Source organism: Gobio gobio (genome assembly GCF_949357685.1).
Source record: "Gobio gobio genome assembly, chromosome: 3".
Lineage (NCBI taxonomy): Eukaryota > Metazoa > Chordata > Actinopteri > Cypriniformes > Gobionidae > Gobio > Gobio gobio.
The window spans coordinates 55,565,580-55,586,367 of NC_137099.1; the positions used below are offsets into that span (position 1 = coordinate 55,565,580).

Below are 20,788 nucleotides of genomic sequence, written 5' to 3' on the forward strand. Positions count from 1 at the left end.
AAAAGTTGCTGTTTGGATTTAAATAGGCAAATGCTTAAGAGTCTATGATTGGATAATTATTGCAGTGATTATTATGTTTCCAGCATGTTATATGTTTGGCAACAGTTCGTCTAACCCTAATTGATGGAGAGTATAGCTTTTCAATTCTTAAACATCCATGTAGACACATCATGTCAAGATTCATCAGCTCAAACTGTGAAAAAGTGGTTGTGAGGGAGCATGAAGAATCATCTTCACACATGAATCGGCTCCTCTGAGTCCAGACCTTAAAGTCTTTGGAATGTGCTGGAGGAAACTTTACAGAAAGCTGGACTCTTGCATTGTCAATAGATTTTGGCCAAAAAAGAATGCACCTCTTGATGGAAATTACATCACAACACTTATGTACTGGGTAGTGTAGTTTACTGAAACTAAGTAAAAAAAAAAAAAACATAAATTAAACATAACAGGAATAAAATATATAAGAAATTGCCTAGGCATCATTTCTCATTTTCACTTATGTTACATCCCTCAATAATTAGATGTTGATTTGTCTAGAAATATTATCGGACATTACACAGTATTTTGAGTATGTGTGTGTTCAGACAGTAGGGAAGCTGCAAAAGGATGACCACAAACAAACAACTACAATTGAAAAAGATTTAATTATTGAAAATGAAATAGTGAATATTAAAAATGAAAGTGAAGTATTATGTGGCGTTCACACCGGACGCGATTCACGCGAAGCTGGACGCTTGAACATTTTGAGTTTACTCACTTCATTCACGCGAATCGCGTGTGACATTCACTGCACAACAGACGCAAATTCGCGTCATGGGTGGGGCTTCTGCCAGCGGCTCGTCTCGTTGTGAAATGGCTGACATGGGCTGTGTTTACACATCTTTTTTCTGTTAAAATCTACTGTTAATGTGTGTCAAAACGTAGTTTTAAGACTTTTTCAGTCGATAATGTAGTTGTTTAAAGCTCAAATCTGTGGTTTTACTGAGTGCCTATTTGAACATTTTATCTGGCGTTTTCGGAGTTGTGAGCTCCAGCGGATCAGCGGCGGTCAGACTGGGTTGTGTTTCATGTCATTTAATGTTATCACAGTGATAATCATATTGTCTGAACCAGAAATTTATTTACAGATTTTCTCCTCATTGTTGTCACTACTAGAGCAAGCTCCTGATTGGTTAACGCGGCGCGAAATATCCACCAAAGTTTCGTGCGAACGCGTGTTCAAAACGCTCAATTTGCGTTATTTGCGCCGCCTCATTCGCGCGAACCGCGCCGCAGAATGCCTATTCGCGTCTCTGCATTGACTTAACCGGTGTGAACGCAGCATTAGAGTGATAAAGTAATGAAATAATGAATATTTACAAAATGTACAACTAAACAAGATCAAGCAAAAATCAACAAACAATCTGGGAGAGAGGAAGGAGCAAGAGAGTGGTGCTTAAATCAAAAACAGAATATAACTAAAGCCATAACTAAACTCTCCTAACTAACCAAAAAAAATCCTAGCGTGTCTAATACATGAGGTGAATCTACGTGTTGTGAATGTAGGTCGCGACCTGCTTACCTGACTCACAACCTCTCCTCCCGTTTACACAGCGTTAAATGATGAATGAGATGAAGTGTCATGAAAAACAGCACTCGCAAACAATTACTGTCACACCTCAAGTATGCAACAAACACACGGACGAACAAGCACGAGTGCAAACACAGATAACTTATCCAACTGCTAGATCGGAACAGCAGTGAACACCCAGACATTGATCAGTCTCTCATTGAAGTTAGCGGCATTCATAAACAGCCCAGTGACCGGCGATTGGTTGCGCAATCCGAGGCATCAGCGTCCAACATCAGTCGACTGACAGGCGGATCCTCCAATCACGTGCCATATCTGCAACAGACAGGTTACACCCAAACACATATACGCATATGCACAGCATATACCAAAAACACATTTACGAAGCACAGCGTACAGAACAAATTAGCAGTGTTGGGGAAAGTTACTTTGAAAAGTAATGCATTACAATATTGCGTTACTTCGTTAAAAAGTAACTAATTGAGTTACTTAGTTACTTTTTAAGAAAATAATGTGTTACGTTACTTTTGCGTTACTTTTTCTCACCTGTGCTGGGCTTGTTTTTGTTTATAACAAAAAAGTTATATTTTTGTGCAACAGTAAAGACCTCTTCATACCAAAATTGCAATAATAAGCCCCAGAATGAGGTAAAAATGCAAATTCCCGCATGAACAGTAGAGGGCGCAGCTCTGCTGTGCTGCCATTCTGGATAATGGGAGAATAGGATGCAGGAGAAAAAAGTTTTACCAATAAAAACAAAAAAAATCTAGTAATTTTCATCATCAAAGGTCAGCAGCAAGACATTGGTAAATTAAATATAAAGGTAGATTATGCATAAAAATAGTTGTTTTATTTAACATTTAATTATTGGAGGTTTGCATAGCACTCTGATTTTGCATTTGACTGATTTTATTCATTTTGAGGAGTACAGAATCTTTATTGTGCAAGTGAGATAAACAAATGCTCAAATTTAGTCTAGAACTACAATAACCATCACATTTAGTCTAGAACTACAATAACCATCTTGTTTACACACAACGCCTCTGCACTTATTTTTCTCAACATGGGGGCAGGAGAGCTGTCAGTCAAATTAAAAAAGTGAAAAAGTAACTCAGATATTCTGTTGTAAATTTGAAAAGTAATGCGTTACTTTACTAGTTACTTGTAAAAAGTAATATTATTACGTAACTCAAGTTACTTGTAATGCGTTACCCCCAACACTGCAAATTAGTTTATAGATTAAATGAACAAAATAATAAAAAATTGAATAAAAACTATAATAGTAGTTCAAGGTTGCAGGCGGCATTAATGTGAAGAAGATTCCTAGGAGGATTTGATTGGACAAAAATATGTTTGGTGCAGGTTGAGTCATCAATTTGACCCGTTTCCCTGGATAAAAAAAAAAATGCATTTATCTGTGCACGGTAGCATTTAAATAATCTCAGATACACATGGACTGAAAGCCACAACACTCCTTTTGAGTTTGTGGGATGTTTTAGTGCACTTACAGAGGATTTCACCATGCTGACATGTTAACATGCTAAACCTCTGCATCCCCTTATACTGCAGCTAAAATATGAAATCTTTCAAATGAAAGCTGTAAACTAAGCTCGAAACACTAGTCAACGTTATTAATGGAGCATCTTGATAGGATCTGTGTATGTTCTTCCTGTCCTGTGGGATGTTGTCATAATCCGCACACCGCAGTGCCACTGCAGAGTATTAATTATTAATATCTAATGTTATCAGTTCTAACAAGGTTGGCAACTTGTGGCTTGAGAGCATGTTTGGTTTTCAGCAGTCGTTTCTCAAAAGGGCAGATCCGTTCTCCCGCCGCCCTCTTCACCTCGGGGCGGGTATTGCAGTCGTTTGACGCTGGTCTAAATTAAAAAATAAAAACCTCTGTGGTGTTTTTTTCCCTTTCATTTAATTCATTTTTAATTAGACAAGGCTGGCTCGGGGTACTTCAGAGTGTTAACTAATGAATTAATCATTTTGTGTTAGAATTGTTTGCAGCTGGTGGAATTAGAGGCACTGGGAGCTAATCCTGTTGTTTGTCAGTCCTCCAGCGGGATTGTGAAACCCACATACTCGCTCGCCCCGTCAGAGAGAGCAAAGTAAGACAAATCCCAGCAAAGACCTCACTGAGCCACGGAATGAGTTAAGGGTGATTCAAACCATTAGCGAAGAAGCTTTTTGGACTTTTCTTTAAAAGAAAATCCAGTCATCATTTAGGGTTAGTTCACACTTGGCAGGTTTGGTTGGATTAAAAAGAACCCCGGTGCGATTGCTCTGTTAGTGCGGTTCATTTGAATAAGTGTGAACGCTACCATCCGAACTCTGGTAGGATGTGTATCGCGATCTGGTTATATTTTAGAATCGGTTCCAAATATCCCAGAACCGGTGATTCGATAAAAAACGCGCATTTCGATTATGCTCATCGGTTTCTGTGTGTGCATTTTAATGTGATTTTAAACTTGTGCGCTGTTTTCTGTGCTCTGCACACATCCAACGGGTACGATTTTAAACCATTCGAGGACAAAGAAGACTTTAGTGAACGACTTTAGTGAATAGTGCGCAATAATGAACTTTAGTTATCTTCCTCGTCTTTTTGCACAGCACAAAAACGGACATAAAAATGTCAAAATATTCTCGTAAACACAGTCGGTTATGTCTTATGTATTAAAGGATTAGTTCACTTTTAAATAAACTTTTGCTGATAATTTAAACGATACCAGACGATGAATAAGGGTCTTATCTAGCGAAACGATCAGTTTCTGCGAGAAACCGAGCAGTATTTATGCTATTATTTTACCTCTTAACAGACGAACGTGATCATCTCTGAGCTCCGCCATAACTTCCGCTAAGTGAGGTCAAAATACAAGCGTGGTCATAGATATATCGAGCGTAGATGCCTCATTCTTCTGATCCGTGCAAGCGCTAATGAGGCATCTACGTATACTTCTATGACCACGCTCGTATTTTGAAACTGAAACTGTCATTTGGACCTTGAACCGTTTGGAGCCCATTGAAGTCCATTATATGGAGAAAAATCCTGGAATGTTTTCAATCAAAACCTTAATTTCTTTTCGACTGCAGAAAGAAAGACATGGACATCTTGGATGACATGGGGGTGAGTAAATTATCAGCAAAAGTTTATATAAAAGTGAACTAATCCTTTAATTCCTGGTGCCGTTTTGACTCCTTTACACACTTTATAAGCTCTCCACAAGTTCTCAGCTGATCAAAATACCATCATATGTAGCTACGGACATAGAGAAAGAGCGCATTTAGGCCACGCCCATACGGGGGTGGGGCAATCCAACGCTCTCCATTGACTTTGTATTGCGTGAGGCTGCCTCCTTGTCATTTCGGACTTATAACAAAAAACAGAACAATGTCTAAAAGCTGCTATGTGACAGGGTGTACAGCAAACAAGCTAAACAACACAGAACTAAGTTTTCATAAGCTGTCGACCCAAAAAAACGAGCGTTTAAGGAGACAAAAGAGGATAAGGTAATAAGAGCTGAAGCACAGCAGGAAGAATGGGTACATTTTGGGATCCTGACACTCAGTATGCCTACGTGTGCCGTAAACATTTTGTCACTGTTAAGTCAAATATCCAAATGTCAGTTTTATAGATTATATTTCCTGTCGCTGATTACGTTCCCCTCTAGTGGGTGTAGTTCTCAGTGTAATATAACATGTCGCGCTCGGTCTTAATTGCCTGTATCCACTTTTGTGTCCTTAAACGCTCGTTTTTTGGGTCGACAGCTTATGAAAACTTAGTTCTGTGTTTTTTAACTTGTTTGCTGTACACTTGTCACATATCCGCTTTTAGACATTGTTCTGTTTTTTGTTATAACTCAGAAACGACAAGGAGGCGCTTCACGCAATACAAAGTCAATGCAGACGGTGAGCGTTGTTTTCAGATTATGACGTGTATCGCTCTGTCTCTATACAGCAAGCACATTTAGTCCAGCACACAGCATTGTTTTGGATGTCCGGTAAGTTCTGTCGCGAAATATACGTAATAAAATCCGACCAATCAGGTTGTGAATGTATCCCTACGCCTTTGGGTTCTGTATCTTAAGGTTCTGTGTTAAAATGCCAATGTGAACGCTAAGCTGACCAGGACTAAATGGGTTTTTTTTAGTCCGGACCAAAGCGAACCGAACTACAAGTCTGAACACACCCTTACAGAGCAAACTGTTTTTCTGTGGATCACAAAAGGAGACATTTTTTTATCATTTTTACACATCTGTTTTCCATATAATGACATTAACGTGAATTAGCTAATCAGGTTCTAAAACCACCATAAAATATAATTACAATAGATATACTGTATATACACTACAGTTAAGATGTTAATTTGTTGCCATCACAGGAATAAATTACATTTCAAAGCATATTCAAATAGAAAAGTTATTTTAAATAGTAATAATATCTCACAGTATTACGGTATGCACTGTAATGTTGATCAAATGAATTCAGCCTTGATGAGTAGAAGAGACCAAACTAAATCTTACACTTCTGAATTTTAATTTTGTCACCTATTTTTAATTTAGTCTTAGTCTTGTGCCAAATGTCCTTGTTAGTTTTAGTCATATTTAGTCAATCACATATTTTTTTTTGTTAGTCAAGTTTTAGTGGACTAAAAGTCTCGTCATTTTAGTCTAGTTTTAGTCAAAAGACAACTCAAGGTATCTTAGTCAAGTTTTAGTCGACTAAAAATCTTGTAATTTTAGTCTTTTAGTCAAAAGAAAACTCGACATATTGTGCGACAAAATAATTTACATGAAAATATATATAACCTGCATAATGTATGTGCCACAACACCATAGCTAACTTGTTGATTTACAGCGTAGATGCCTAAAATCAGCATTAGCTTATGAGACGATGGACACAAATATCGATTTCGATCTTGATTTAGTATGAATTCATATGTTTAGCCTACTGTACATAAGGAAAAATATGTTTGCCTTTTAGCACTATTTTAAACTTTTTTGGGGTTAAATTATATTTGCTTGCATTCTTTACTATTCACTATTATTAACATTTAAACATTTCACAAGTAAGCAGTTATGATCTGCAATACTTTTTTGAGCAACTAAAATTGATTAAAGAGCCATACAGGCACCTAGTGGGTAATGGCATTACAAATGAAATTTATTATTTTTCCAGCCACAAAATGACTCTAATTTGCCTCTTTGTATTGGAATTCTCTAGTTTAACCTTAATTACTACACTAATTGTAATATAAATAATAATAAAAAAAATACTTTTTAAGTGGTCATTAATGGACCATAATTATTGCACAAATAATATTTAGTGCCAAAAGATCTCCTCAAAATATTCAATAAATATTATTGAACTAAAAATAGGCTATTTATATTAAAAATAGTTAAGGTGTATGGTCACGTTTGACCACCAATGAGTATAAGTGTGACCAATTAGTAAGGAATACCTGAGGGCTAAATACAAGAAAAACATTAATGTTAACAATGTTGCATCTCTACCACTCTCCATAATAAAAGAAGTTAAAGAAAAAAAAGGTCGTTGACGAACATATTTAGTCTCGTCTCGTCTGACGAAATGAACACTATTCTGAATTCATATGACAGCTTTATGTGAGGAACAGACATACATTTATTATTCATATTATATTATTCATTAATATTCTTCCTATAATGCGTTCAGATTCAAAAATGGCACATCAGGGCAGGTTTAATCTTATTGATGCTAAAGGAAGGTAACATTTTCTGTCAATCACAAGCTAAATTTCAGTCTTTTCTGAACTCAAAGCTGTCGTATGACTTCAGAAGACTCAAAATATAGTGCATGTGTCATTTGAACAGTTTTTTTTATCATACTTTTATGGTGTTTTTTTCTTCTTTTTTAGCAAATATCTTCTTTTGTAAGTCGCTTCAGATAAAAGTGTCTGCCAAATGCATAAATGATGTAGTAAATATGCCGTTGTTTGGAAAAGAGCAGTTTGGACTTTCTGTTAAGAATCTCCTTTTGTGTGCCGTGGAAGAAAATAAGTTGTTTTGTAACTACAAGAGGGGGAGTAAATTATGACAGAAATGTAACTTTTTCAAAACTACTTGACTTTAGCTTCCTTGCCTAGGCGTAAAAACAGTTGATCGAGCCTCAGACGCTGATATGCTTCCCAGAACCCCGTTGCAAAACCACAGACCGTCTGCGCCATACGCGCCTCCAGGCCGCAGACACCACAAGTCACCCCTGCTGCTGTTCGCCTGGGACTTTGGTGCCTGTTTGACGAGAGGGAAAACCCTGAAAATCCTTGGCATAAGAAACCTACCGCCAAGCAGGAGAACATCTGAATCAGTCAGAGGCTTTTGCGCCGGCAGCAAGCTGTGCATCGCTGTGCATCGCTGTGTGCCGGTTGGGAGACGTTTTCTCAGTACTTTCTGAGATGGAAGCAAGGAAACCAGGGTAATCGCCTATAAAATGTAGCTAATACCATTAAAAAATAACATTTTCGTTACTTGAAATAAAATTTAATGCCAAAAATGTTTTTTTTATTTCAGCAACATTCTTAAAAATGAAGGTTCCAAGACATTTTTGGTTCCCCAAAGAACCTTTCAATGAACGGTTCTTAAAAGAACCATTTTTTGACAAACTAAAGAACCTTTTCCACTATAAAGACCCTTTTGTGGAATGGAAAGGTTCTAAGGATGTTAAAGGTTCTTGAAAGAAACCAATAAAGAGCCTTTATTTTTAAGAGTGTAATAAGGTTTTAGTCGTGGCATCCACTCCTAAACCAAGTGGACGGGTGGTCAGTTTTCCTGGGGTTTCCCTCGACAGCACCTGCACGGGCAGATGGTGTGTGTGACGGGGCTAATTCCCCCGCCATGCCTGGCTGGCCCGCCTCCATTAGCCCATGTCCCAGGAGAGAGCACATCTGTCCCACTGACAGCACTGTCTCATGACTCATGCTCAGAGCTTGCACAGAGCATTCACGGAAATAACACGAAACTTTCCACAAGTGCATCAGTGTGGCTTAAAGAGGCACTCATTGTCCTCAGTAGAAAAAGTTTTACACAACAATTACTCCAACACACAGTAAGTCAAGCAAAAGAACCTGACATGACATGAGACGTCTGTGTATAACTGCTGGCGAATGAGATTCCACCTGTTGAATTGCACAATGGTGCAAAAAAACTCTGATCCCTTTTGAAAGACCCCATGAAAGAGTTGAGGCTTTTAGTCCCTGCATATACAGATTTGAAGCGATGGTATGATGAGGAATTGACTGTTTCTTGGATCTTAAAGCCTGTTCACACCAAGGATGATAACTATAAAGATAACGATAAAGATGTAGTTTTAAAAATCGTTCTCAATATTAAAGAATAGCCGAGTTTACACTGGAATCCACATCAGAATCCATCCTGCAATAACGAGCTCGAGCATTTAAAGCACAAAGAATAAACAGAACAAAATCATCATAATGTTATGCCAGATTGGTATATATATATATATATATATATATATATATATATATATATATATATATATATATATATGTATATGTATATATATAGCCTATATACTGTACTGTATATATAGAAAACATTCGGTTCATGATGTATTTTTTCAGGACCGATTTTTTTCCGCGCTTCTGACTGCCGTTTCTTCCCACCCGACATAATGCTGTGGAGGTGTCTTGTTAAAATGTATGCCTTGTTAAAAGTTTCACCGTGTACATTTTCAACTTAACAAGGGTCAAACTTGCAGCAATGATAAAATGTTTGGGCAAAGGCCATGTTTCAGTGTGGATGCTACTCTTTATTTCTTTACTTTCTCCTTTCACAGTATGTTTTGTTATAAATAAGAAGGGCATTTTGTCGAAGCAGTGGCAGGCCTAATGTATATTTGAGTGTTATTGAGCCGTATCTGAGCTGTGGTTGTTTCAGTGGGCTGGGGTGGGGGTGTATAACCTTTCATTGATGTTCACATGTTTTTAAAGCACAGAGCCTTTGAGTCAGATCACACGTAATTATCCCCGTACTTCACTTTTTCAAGAGGCAATTTGTGCTTTTGGTGTCGATTGATAATGTGCCGTTACATGTTAAAGTGCTCACACACTATATGGGTGAATCCCTGATCATATTTCACCCATAATAAATCTTGCATGAAATGAAAGGCTTATTTTAAGACCATCACAAATTCTTTGCACTTTGTTATCATTATTTTCATGACAGTTTACTCCACTTTATTTATTTTTTCTAAATAAATGTAATTTACAATACATAGTATTTGTAGCACTTATTTCAATTAAAAACATTTCAGTATTTTTGTATTACAGTAATGAGAATCACCATTGGGAAAAATAATATTCTTTTTTTTTGGGGGGGGGGGGGGTACTATTCTGGTCACACTTTAGATTATGGTCCAATTCTCACTATTAACTGACTTTTGCCTCAATAAACTCCTAATTACTGCTTATTAATAGTGATGTACAATATGTTCATGCAGAATAAGGCATTAATATGTGCTTTATAAGTGCTAATAAACAGCCAATATCCTAATATGCATGCTAATAAGCAACTAGTTAATAGTGAAAATTGGACCCTAAAGTGTTACCGTTATTGTTTGTGTTTTGCATCAACGAAAGGCTGTTATCAAAATGAAGCCTATTTAAGACCATCACAAAGTTTTGCATTGTGTGTCATTATTTTCACTACAGTTCCCCCCAATTTATGTATGTATGTATTTATTTATTTACTTATTTATTTTTAAATTGTAAAGTGCTTATGCATAGTAGTATTTGTAGTATTTTTGTAATACAGATAAATAACGTATAGCAGTAATGATAATCACCATTGATAATATAAATTATATACAGTACTTAATATGTACTTCATTATGGTTAAAGTTTTGCATCAAATCAAATGAAAGCCTATTATCAAGAAGCCTGTTTTAAGACCAGTGACTTTATTTTCTTGACAATTTAAGCCACGTTTATTTATTTATTTATTTATTTCGTAATTGTAGGAAATTTCGTATTGTGGAACCAGAGCTGTTCGGTCCAATGAAATTGTCCGGCCGGGCTTTATACGATGATGGACAGATGATCAACAGTAACGTAATCATCGGCACAGATCGTTTACACTCGTCTTCTTCTTCTACTTCTTCCAGCGTGCGTGCAGTTGAGTTCTATTGACAACTATGCGTCGCTCAACATACGTCACTTAATCCGTTGCTCTGATTGGTTGTAGGTCTGTCCAATTGAGTGAGTATTCATATTCACGAAAAGAATGTTCTTAAAAATCATCGTAAATAACTTCTTAAAGTTCGGATAACCTCCAATCTATCTTAAATATCCAAATGTAAGATGTTTAACGAATTTATTGGGTTGTTTCAAATATTAAGCATTACAACATAACAGTAGCTAGCTAAATATAATATTTATAACTAATAGTACCATATGGACAAGTATAAAACCAGCAACCATCTCGCACCAACCAGCAAGCGTCAATAGTGGACGAGAAACCCCACGTAATTTAAAAATACTACTGTTAATGTGTCACAAAATGTAGTTTTAAGACTTTTTCAGGCGAGAATGTACTTGTTCAAAGCTCAAATCTGTGGTTTATTTATAAAGAGGCCGCCTATTTGACAATTTGATCTGCTGTTTTCGGAGTTGTGAGATCCAGGCGATCAGCGGGCGCTCAGCGCTCGTTAACCCCGCCGAGAGCAGCCTTTCCTCAGCTAGTCCTTCTGACGTTTGCCGCTGGCTCGGATGTCTCTGAGATATGATTTGTCTTGTGTAGATCTAACGGCCGATCTTTGGTACACTGTAAAAACTGTTGTATGTACTAAAAAAAATTAGTTCACTGCACTCAAAATATTACCGAATGTTGTGTGGACACAATGACTGAAACAGAACTCAAACTGAATGAGTTTTAATGTTTCCCAGCATGATAATTGGATAATAATTGTATTGTTAAGTTATTAAATAAGTGATAATTGCGTATTGGTGGTGACACAAGTGATAATGAGCAGAATCACTGAAGGAAAGAGAAACACAAAAACTACAACTGACTTCAGCCACAGCTTTAGATGAAATCAACTGAAGATAAAACAAGACATTAAATCTCTGAAGATCTCAGCAGAGGAGGATTAAACAACTCCACAAACAGCATTACCAGCTTCACACATTACAAACCAAACTAACTTTATTTATGTCATTTCTGATTTATTGAAAATAATAGTTTTGTCTGAATTCACCATGATGGTGTTCAGTGTTTGCTTTTGTTGGGATCTTGATCCTTGACATAACATGTTTTGCTCTGGCTGCTTTAACTGTGTTTATGAAGCACATTTAGTTATGATAAGAATAGCCAAGAGGAAATGTGATCAGCTGGTGTTGGTTTTTTTTTTGCTGATGATATTATCGTTATGTAGTGATTAAATCACTTATCTCATTCAGAGTCTAATGCTCTGGTTCTAGAGGTTTTATGTTATTATTTTTTGTATTATTCATAAAAGAACCTATGTGATTTTACAGCGCAAGATCCAGGATGGTTGCGGAAATCGAACAATATGCAGGATATAAATGAATAAAATTAATGTACAGAAGGTTTTAATCTACAACAGTACTCGGACACACAGACATCAAGAATCATAGTATGAATCTCAACAATGGTGACAATCAAAAAATATATTCAGATAAACAGATCAACTTTGACGTAAAACAAGCTACAAAAACATCACAACAAACACAGCAAAAGTAAAAGCAAATAGTAAGAATCAAAGAAAATTAGTCACAATTCAGATACATAATTTATTCATGCCGCAATGCATGCTGGGACCCATGAGGGAGTTTTGATCGGTGGTATCCAGCATGCACTGCAGCATGAAGCTTTTCATTGATTGTCCCCATTGTTGAGATTCATATGCAGATTCTTGATGTCTGTGTGTGTCTAAGTAATGCCATAGATTAAAACTGCATTACAACTTTTGAGCACTACATGATTTTAAAATTTTGCATATTCAATTACCACAACAGTGCTGGATCTCGTGCTGCTGAATCACGTAGGCACCATTATGAATAATACAAATATTAAGAACACAATACTGCTATAACCAGGGCATAAGACTCTGAGTGAGATCAGTGACTTAAGCCACTACATAATGATTATACCAACATCACTGTATAGCCAACATCACCTAATCACATTTTCTCTAGGCATTTCTTACCATAACAAATGTGCTTTTTAAACACACAGTTAAAGCAGCCAGAGGGGAAAAAAACTAAAGTTAAATGTTTAAGGGTCAAGAGCCCAACTAAAGAAAAGACTCATCTCCATCATGGGGACTTCAATTAAACTATTATTTTCATTAAAACAGAAATGACAGAAATAAAGTTTGGTTAGTAATGTGTGAAGCTGGTAATGCTGTTTGTGGAGTTGTTTAATCCTCCTCTGCTGAGATCTTCTGAGATGTCTTCTTTTATCTTCTGTTATTTCATCTAAAGCTGTGGCTTAAGTCAATTGTAGTTCTTGTGTTTCTCTCTCCTTCTGTGATTCTGCTCATTATCATCAGGTGTTCATAATTAATGCTCAATCACTTAATTAATCACTTCATTACTCAAATGCAACATATTTTAAGAATCATTAAAAAAATGTCTATTAGTGTACTCAACTGAAACGAGCTTAGAGTACTCATAACTGTTGGCTTTTAAACTCACATTATTTGAGGTAATAAGTTTCCTCAAATGTAATGAGTTTGCTTAACTCATTGGGTTTGACTTTGTGTGTGCTGTTGTGAGCTAGCAGTAACTAGCAAGCTCTCTGAGTTAATTTAAAGTTTGTTATTTCTGTTGTTTTACTCATTATAGTGAAGTTTTAGCTGTAAAAAGTATTTCAATGCAGTGTAAAGTTTAATTGGATATTAAGAAATATCCTTGGTTTAGTGGACTCAATTAAAATAAGTTCAGAGTACTCATAACTACAGTTTTTCTTTATTTCAATTAAGTTTGTTAAACTCAATTTAATTGAGGTAATCAGTTTCCTCAAATTAAATTAGTTAGCTTAACTTGTTGGGTTTTACAGTGTACCCGAGCAGCGTTCTTGATAAACGGCTAGGCTCTTATAAAATACAGATTTTACCTACACGGCACATTAAAAACACGATATTGTGTGATTTACTCCCGTCAAGCCAGTCACGACGAAAATAGTCTGCACACTTATTATGATATCTACTACGATAATCTGCAGGAAGAGCAAAAAGACGGGCTTTGAGGTGTTTTCTTCTTAAGAATTTTTTAAGAATTGCACTTGGGAACATTCTTACGACCTTCTTAGAATTTATCTTAAGAATTTTCGTAACTTCTTTCTAAAGAAGTTTTTCGTGAATCCGGCCCCTGATTCGGTTGAAACGCCTCATAATCACAGCCCAATGGAGCAGGAGCAGACTCATACTCTGTCTAGAATCTGAGTATGAGGACGTCAGGCTAACTATTGTGATATAAAAAAAAAAACATTTTATTCTGACCATTGAGAAAATAATAATATAAAATTGGAGGGGAATAATACTGATCATAAAAAGCATGCAAAAATGCAATCCTTTTTTTTTTGTAGCCAACTTTTGTTGTATAAACCCAGCATTATTTATATATTTATCATGAGTTAATTTATATTTTCTCTTTGTCTACTCGCAGCACAGTTGCGGAGATAATTTGTTCAGTTTGAAAGTTGTGCTGATAATGTTTCAAAGAGTCTTTGTTGGCTTTATTTGCATATATTACATTGAAGTGATCAAAAGCCTGCCGTGTGTCGCTGGGCGATATTTGCTTCTCCATAGGGGCTTACAGTATCCGTTTCTTAAGATTTTAATTGGGTTGTTTTTGTACAAAGCAGGTGGTGCCTAATTTCAGCAAAATCCGGTGCTTAGTGGATTTAAGAATAAATGAGTATTTGGTATTTGGGAGAGTGATATACTATGTAACAGCCTGGCCGGTGCGTCTGTGATCAGATTGTGATGTTTTGATGCAGCGGTGCGGCTCTCAGCGGTCATTACTACAGCACGAGCCACGCAAGGTCAGCCAGGATCTCTTTTATGTGTCCTGTATGAAAGACGCTCCCTTCACACATTTAAAAGAAAAGGCCTTGTGCGAAGGCTCTTTGCTTTGGCTCTTAATTGATGTTTAATCGGCTTCTTTTTATTAATGTAATCAGACCAACATGGCATACATTTGATCAGGCCGTCGCTTTGTACTCGCTTTAATGCATACACACTCAGAATAATAGTAAACGCATGTATTTGCATGAAGCTGTAATTCAATAGAAGCAGATGGCAGAGCCCTCGCTGCTTGTTTTGTTCTCTTCTGCCTGTTTGTTTTGCTCTTGATCGATGACTAAACCAGATTATATTTAAACGCTTGGCTTTTCCTGATCTTTCCCAGGCCCGTCGTTCAAGCCCAGCTGCAGCAAAGGCCAGAAATATCTGGAGTTCATTCCCATCAACCTGCACACACAGAGAATGCGGGTGACGTGTCCAAGAAAAACAGGTGCGTCCCGGACTTTCTTATTCCCTCTCTTCATGTTCTTGCGCTGTGTGACTGATAAAAATGATTCTGTGGTGAAGTAAATACGACAGGAAAAAACACATGTCATTTCTACCCGAATAAGACAGCTCTTGCTCAGGCAAGAATAAAAAACAAAAAAACAAATTAACCTCATATGTGGTTCCATTTGAAAGCTTAAGAGTCTATATTTTCTGGAGATATGCATCACTTTGGCATTTGTTTTACACAACGTAACTGATTTACACTAAATTACCCTGGGACCATTTCCGCCTGGATTTGGCCTTTCATAAACCACTGCTAAAAGTGATAAACATATAAGTATATGTTGTCTGAGCTGTAATTACCCCCCCCCCCCCCTCCCCCCAAAAAACGAGGCGCTTTTTGGTTATAAATTAATTTTTGAAAGTGTGTAGCTCAGGCCTTGTGAGCTCTAGCACCCTGCAGACAGTTTTGGCTGTTTCCACTAGATGGCAGCAAATACTGGATGTTTTTTTTTTTGTCTGTATCATGTATACAAGATTTATTAAAATGGATCTGAATGGAGGAATATTACCTTTTTTATGTAACCCCCCCCCCCCCCCCATACCCATATATAGTGGTATAAATGCAATATCCCCGTCATTTTACAGAAAAACCCTGAAATTACTTAAAACACTTCTGAAAGTGATAAATATTATAGTATATGTTGTGTGTGATATAATAAACATATTAAATACAAAAAAAAACAGACAAACAAAATAGATGCTTTTTGATTTTTTATGGTTATAAATTCATATTTGAAAGTGTTTAGCTCAGGCCTTGTGAGCTCTAGCACCCTGCAGACAGTTTTGGTTGTTTCCTGCATATGTCAGCGAACACTGGAAAAAAATATTTTGTGACACTGTCTGGAATATTGCATTTATACCACTGTATATGGGTATGGGAAGCTTTATACTTTGGGTAGGCCAAATCCAGGCGGAAATCCACCAAAATGGTCCCAGAGCATAAGAGGTTGAGTTCTATATTAGTACTTAATTAATTTTGTAAAGTTGATATTTAAGTAAAACCTACTCAACTTTCTGATACTGGTGTTCCCATCATGCACTGGGGCATGCATAATTAATAAGGTTGCGCTTTTCACTGTTTTCCAGCTGTATTGACACTGTTTTATCATTGCTTTTGTTGTTAGGTTTAGTAACTTGTTGTTTTGTGACATCTGGGGTTCATTCTCTACTAACACTTACACATTCATACTCAAAAACCATCCATTGAATGTTACCGTTATTGTGTATGTGTACCAAATATTGAGATCTCTATGTTCAGGTGAATTTCACATTACTTCTATTATGCAGATATGTGTTCTACAAAAAATGTACTATATTATATGTTGGTAAAGCACACACTTTGAAAGCATGTCTTGAGTTGGTTTTATATTGTAAAATGTACTCAACAAACTTTAAATGCCCAAGTTAAAGTTACTTATTATCTTTGTTAATTTTACTTAACTTAGTTAGTTATTCCATGTGTGAAATTTTCTTTAAAAATGAAATATTACATCAGCAATATTAAATATTTAATATTAAAGTAAATATTTTATCAGCAAGCGTACTACCTGCTGCATACTGAATACACTCTGTCCAGCTGACATATGAATGTTTATAAATATTATAAATAGTAATATGCTTTTTTTGTCACATGATCTCATCGCATTGCATATTTATATATCATATATTTAACTTAGTATTCTTACATATAAAAAATAATAATTTTGTTTATTTATAAAGTTTTATATTAATATACATTACCAGTCAAAAATGTTGAATAATTAAGATTTTGTAATGCTTTTGAAAGAAGTCTCTTATGCATTTATTTGATGAAATATTATTACAATTTAAAATAACAGTTTTCTATTTGATTATATTTTAAAATGTAATTTATTCCTCTGATCAAAGCTGAATTTTTATCAGTAAATATTGGAACTCAATTAAAATGTAATGATCGATGTTAGAAACAGTATTTACTGCTTCATATTTTTAATGGCTAAACATGAAGCAGCACAACTGTTTCCAACATTGATAATAATCATAAATGTTTCTTGATCATATCAGAATGATTTCTGAAGGATCATGTGACTAATGATGCTGAAAATTCAGCTTTCATCACAGGAATAAATTACATTTGACTCTATATTCACATAGAAAACAGTTCTTTGAAATTGTAATAATATCTTACATTTTTACTGTATTTTTGATCAAATAAATGAAGCCTTGGATTTTTATATATATTTAGAAAATATTTATATTTATTTCCTGTGCAGTGTTGTATCCTGCACAAATTGTTGAATGCAGGCACAGTCCGTATATATACTGCGGTAGTAGTTAAGTAATATGGTAGTATGCGAATTCTCTTTTTCTTCCTCTCTCAGTAGTTTGCTTCTGGCTGTTTATTTTGTTCTGGGAAGCAGTGGATGGTGGTCCCAAAGATCAGTACATCACCCTATTAGCAAAGTGCAGTTAGCCCTGCCGCCCTCTGGTGCTCCGTTTCACACGTGTGTCCCAGTGGCAGGTGCGGTACAGTCAGGAAGGAGTCAGCTGGGAGATGTTGACAGGTGCAGACGAGCACTGAGACGACTAAATGAGGATGTGACAGCAGTACACTTTCAGCACAGCAGGAGATTCATTCCTGATTGGACAAGATGCATGTCAAAATAATAGCATTCACAGCAACTGTGAAGATGTTTTACAAATACTGACAAATGGATCAAGCTTGAAATATCACTTTTAAATCACTCATTGTTTTTTGTTTGTAATTTAAAATATATGTATATTCATTACCGTTCAAAAGTTTCGGTCTGTAGTCTCTTCTGCTCACCAAGGCTGCATTTATTTGATCAAAAATACAATAAAAACAGTAATATTGTGAAATATTATTACAATTTAAAATAGTTTTATATGTGAATATATAGTCAAATGTAATTTATTCCTGTGATCAAAGCTGAATTTTCAGCATCATTACTCCAGTCTTCAGTGTCACATGACCCTTCAGAAATCATTCTTCTAATATGAAAAGAATGTCATGTATATATACACACACTGATCAGGCATAACATTATGACAGGAATAACACTGATGATCTCTTCATCACTTGTTAGTGGGTGGGATATATTAGGCAGCAAGTGAACATTTTGTCCTCAAAGTTGATGTGTTAGAAGCAGGAAAAATGGGCAAGCGTAAGGATTTGAGCGAGTTTGACAAGGGCCAAATTGTGATGGCTAGACGACTGGGTCAGAGCATCTCCAAAACTGCAGCTCTTGTGGGGTGTTCCCGGTCTGCAGTGGTCAGTCTCTATCAAAAGTGCTCCAAGGAAGGAACAGTGGAGAACCGGCCACAGGCTCATGGGCGGCCAAGGCTCATTGATGCACGTGTGGAGCGAAGGCTGGCCCGTGTGGTCCGATCAAACAGACGAGCTACTGGAGCTCAAATTGCTCAAGAAGTTAATGCTGGTTCTGATAGAAAGGTGTCAGAATACACAGAGCGTCACAGTTTGTTGCATATGGGGCAGCATAGCCGCAGACCAGTCAGGCTGCCCATGCTGACCCCTGACCTCCACCCACAGCACCAACAGTGACAGATGAGCATCAGAACTGGACCACAGCAATGGAAGAAGGTGGCCTGGTCTGATGAATCACGTTTTCTTTTACATCTCGTGGATGGCCGTGTGTGTGTGTGTGTCGCTTACCTGGGGAACACATGGCACCAGGTGCACTATGGGAAGAGGCGAGCCGGCGGAGGCAGTGATGCTCTGGGCAATGTTCTGCTGGGAAACCTTGGGTCCTGCCATCCATGTGGATGTTACTTTGACACGCACCACCTACCTAAGCATTGTTGTAGACCATGTTCACCCTTTCATGGAAACGGTATTCCCTGGTGGCTGTGGCTCTTTCAGCAGATAATGCGTCTGCCGCAAAGCAAAAATGGTTCAGGAATGGTTTGAGGTGTTGACTTGGCCTCTAAATTCCCCAGATCTCAATCCAGTCGAGCATTTGTGGCACCTGCTAACATCTTGGTTCCAGATACCACAGCACACCTTCAGGGGTCTAGTGGAGTCCATGCCTCGACGGGTCAGGGCTGTTTTAGCAGCAAAAAATGTGGGACCAACACAATATTAGGAAGGTATGTTATGACTGATCAGTGTATATATATTATGATATTTATGTACCGAAGAATGTCTTTTGACAGAGTGTGTGATACTGAACAGCTGAATGACAGAATGAAAGTTTAAAAGCCAGACATCATCTCCCGATTCAACTGCATTCATGTTGTTAATGGTGGTGCATCTTTAAGGGCCGCCGCGCAAACACAATTTCCTGGAGGGCGGTTTTGTTTATAGCCTCAAACTGAAGTCCTGAGGTGACAGTAGTGGACAGCACTTTACAGACTGGCCTTCAGCGCGCGCTTGTTACCAGCAAAATGCAGTGAATGGTTTTCTTTTTTGCCTAGTGGTGACAAGCCACTTAGCTGCTCTTAAGTACCAAAACATGTCAAACATTTAAAGCTCTTTTGAAATGTTGGTTTTTAGAAATATGGAAGTGTTTTTAATCTCTCTAAAGCCATTCACACATTCAGTTGTCAAGTCCCACCTTGCGTTCATCATTGCATATATATATATATATATATATATATATATATATATATATATATATATATATATATATATATATATATATATATATATATATATATATATATATATATAATATACTCACCTAAAGGATTATTAGGAACACCGTACTAATACTGTGCATTCTTTAGAAATGTTGGCCCATATTGATAGGATAGCATCTTGCAGTTGATGGAGATTTGTGGGATGCACATGCAGGGCATGAAGCTCCCGTTCCACCACATCCCAAAGATGCTCTATTGGGTTGAGATCTGGTGACTGTGGGGGCCATTTTAGTTCAGTGAACTCATTGTCATGTTCAAGAAACCAAATTTGAAATGATTGGAGCTTTGTAACATGGTGCATTATCCTGCTGGAAGTAGCCATCAGAGGATGGGGACATGGTGGTCATAAAGGGATGGACATGGTCAGAAACAATGCTCAGGTAGGCCGTGGCATTTAAACGATGCCCAGATGGCACTAAGGGGCCTAAAGTGTGCCAAGAAAACATCCCCCACACCATTACACCACCACCACCAGCCTGCACAGTGGTAACAAGGCATAATGGATCCATGTTCTCATTCTGTTTACGCCAAATTCTGACTCTACCATCTGAATGTCTCAACAGAAATCGAGACTCATCAGACCAGGCAACATTTTTCCAGTCTTCAACTGTCCTATTTTGGTGAGCTCATGCAAATTGTAGCCTCTTTTTCCTATTTGTAGTGGAGATGAGTGGTACCCGGTGGGGTCTTCTGCTGTTGTAGCCCATCCGCCTCAAGGTTGTGCGTGTTGTGGCTTCACAAATGCTTTGCTGCATACCTCGGTTGTAACGAGTGGTTATTTCAGTCAAAGTTGCTCTTCTATCAGCTTGAATCAGTCGGCCCATTCTCCTCTGACCTCTAGCATCAACAAGGCATTTTCGCCCACAGGACTGCCGCATACTGGATGTTTTTCCCTTTTCACACCATTCTTTGTAAACCCTAGAAATGGTTGTGCGTGAAAATCCCAGTAACTGAGCA

At 37.1% G+C, this 20,788-nt stretch overlaps 1 protein-coding gene across 6 annotated transcripts in view; it reads left to right on the forward strand.

Moving 5' to 3' along the window:
- inpp4b (inositol polyphosphate-4-phosphatase type II B) overlaps positions 1-20,788 on the forward strand; it is a 308,267-nt gene that overhangs the window by 191,468 nt on the left and 96,011 nt on the right. For all 6 annotated transcript variants that reach the window (XM_079812754.1, XM_079812753.1, XM_079812757.1 and 3 more), the window contains one exon: positions 15,006-15,110. In XM_079812754.1, coding sequence (XP_079668880.1) covers positions 15,006-15,110 — 105 coding nt within the window. The remainder of the gene's footprint in view (positions 1-15,005; positions 15,111-20,788) is intronic.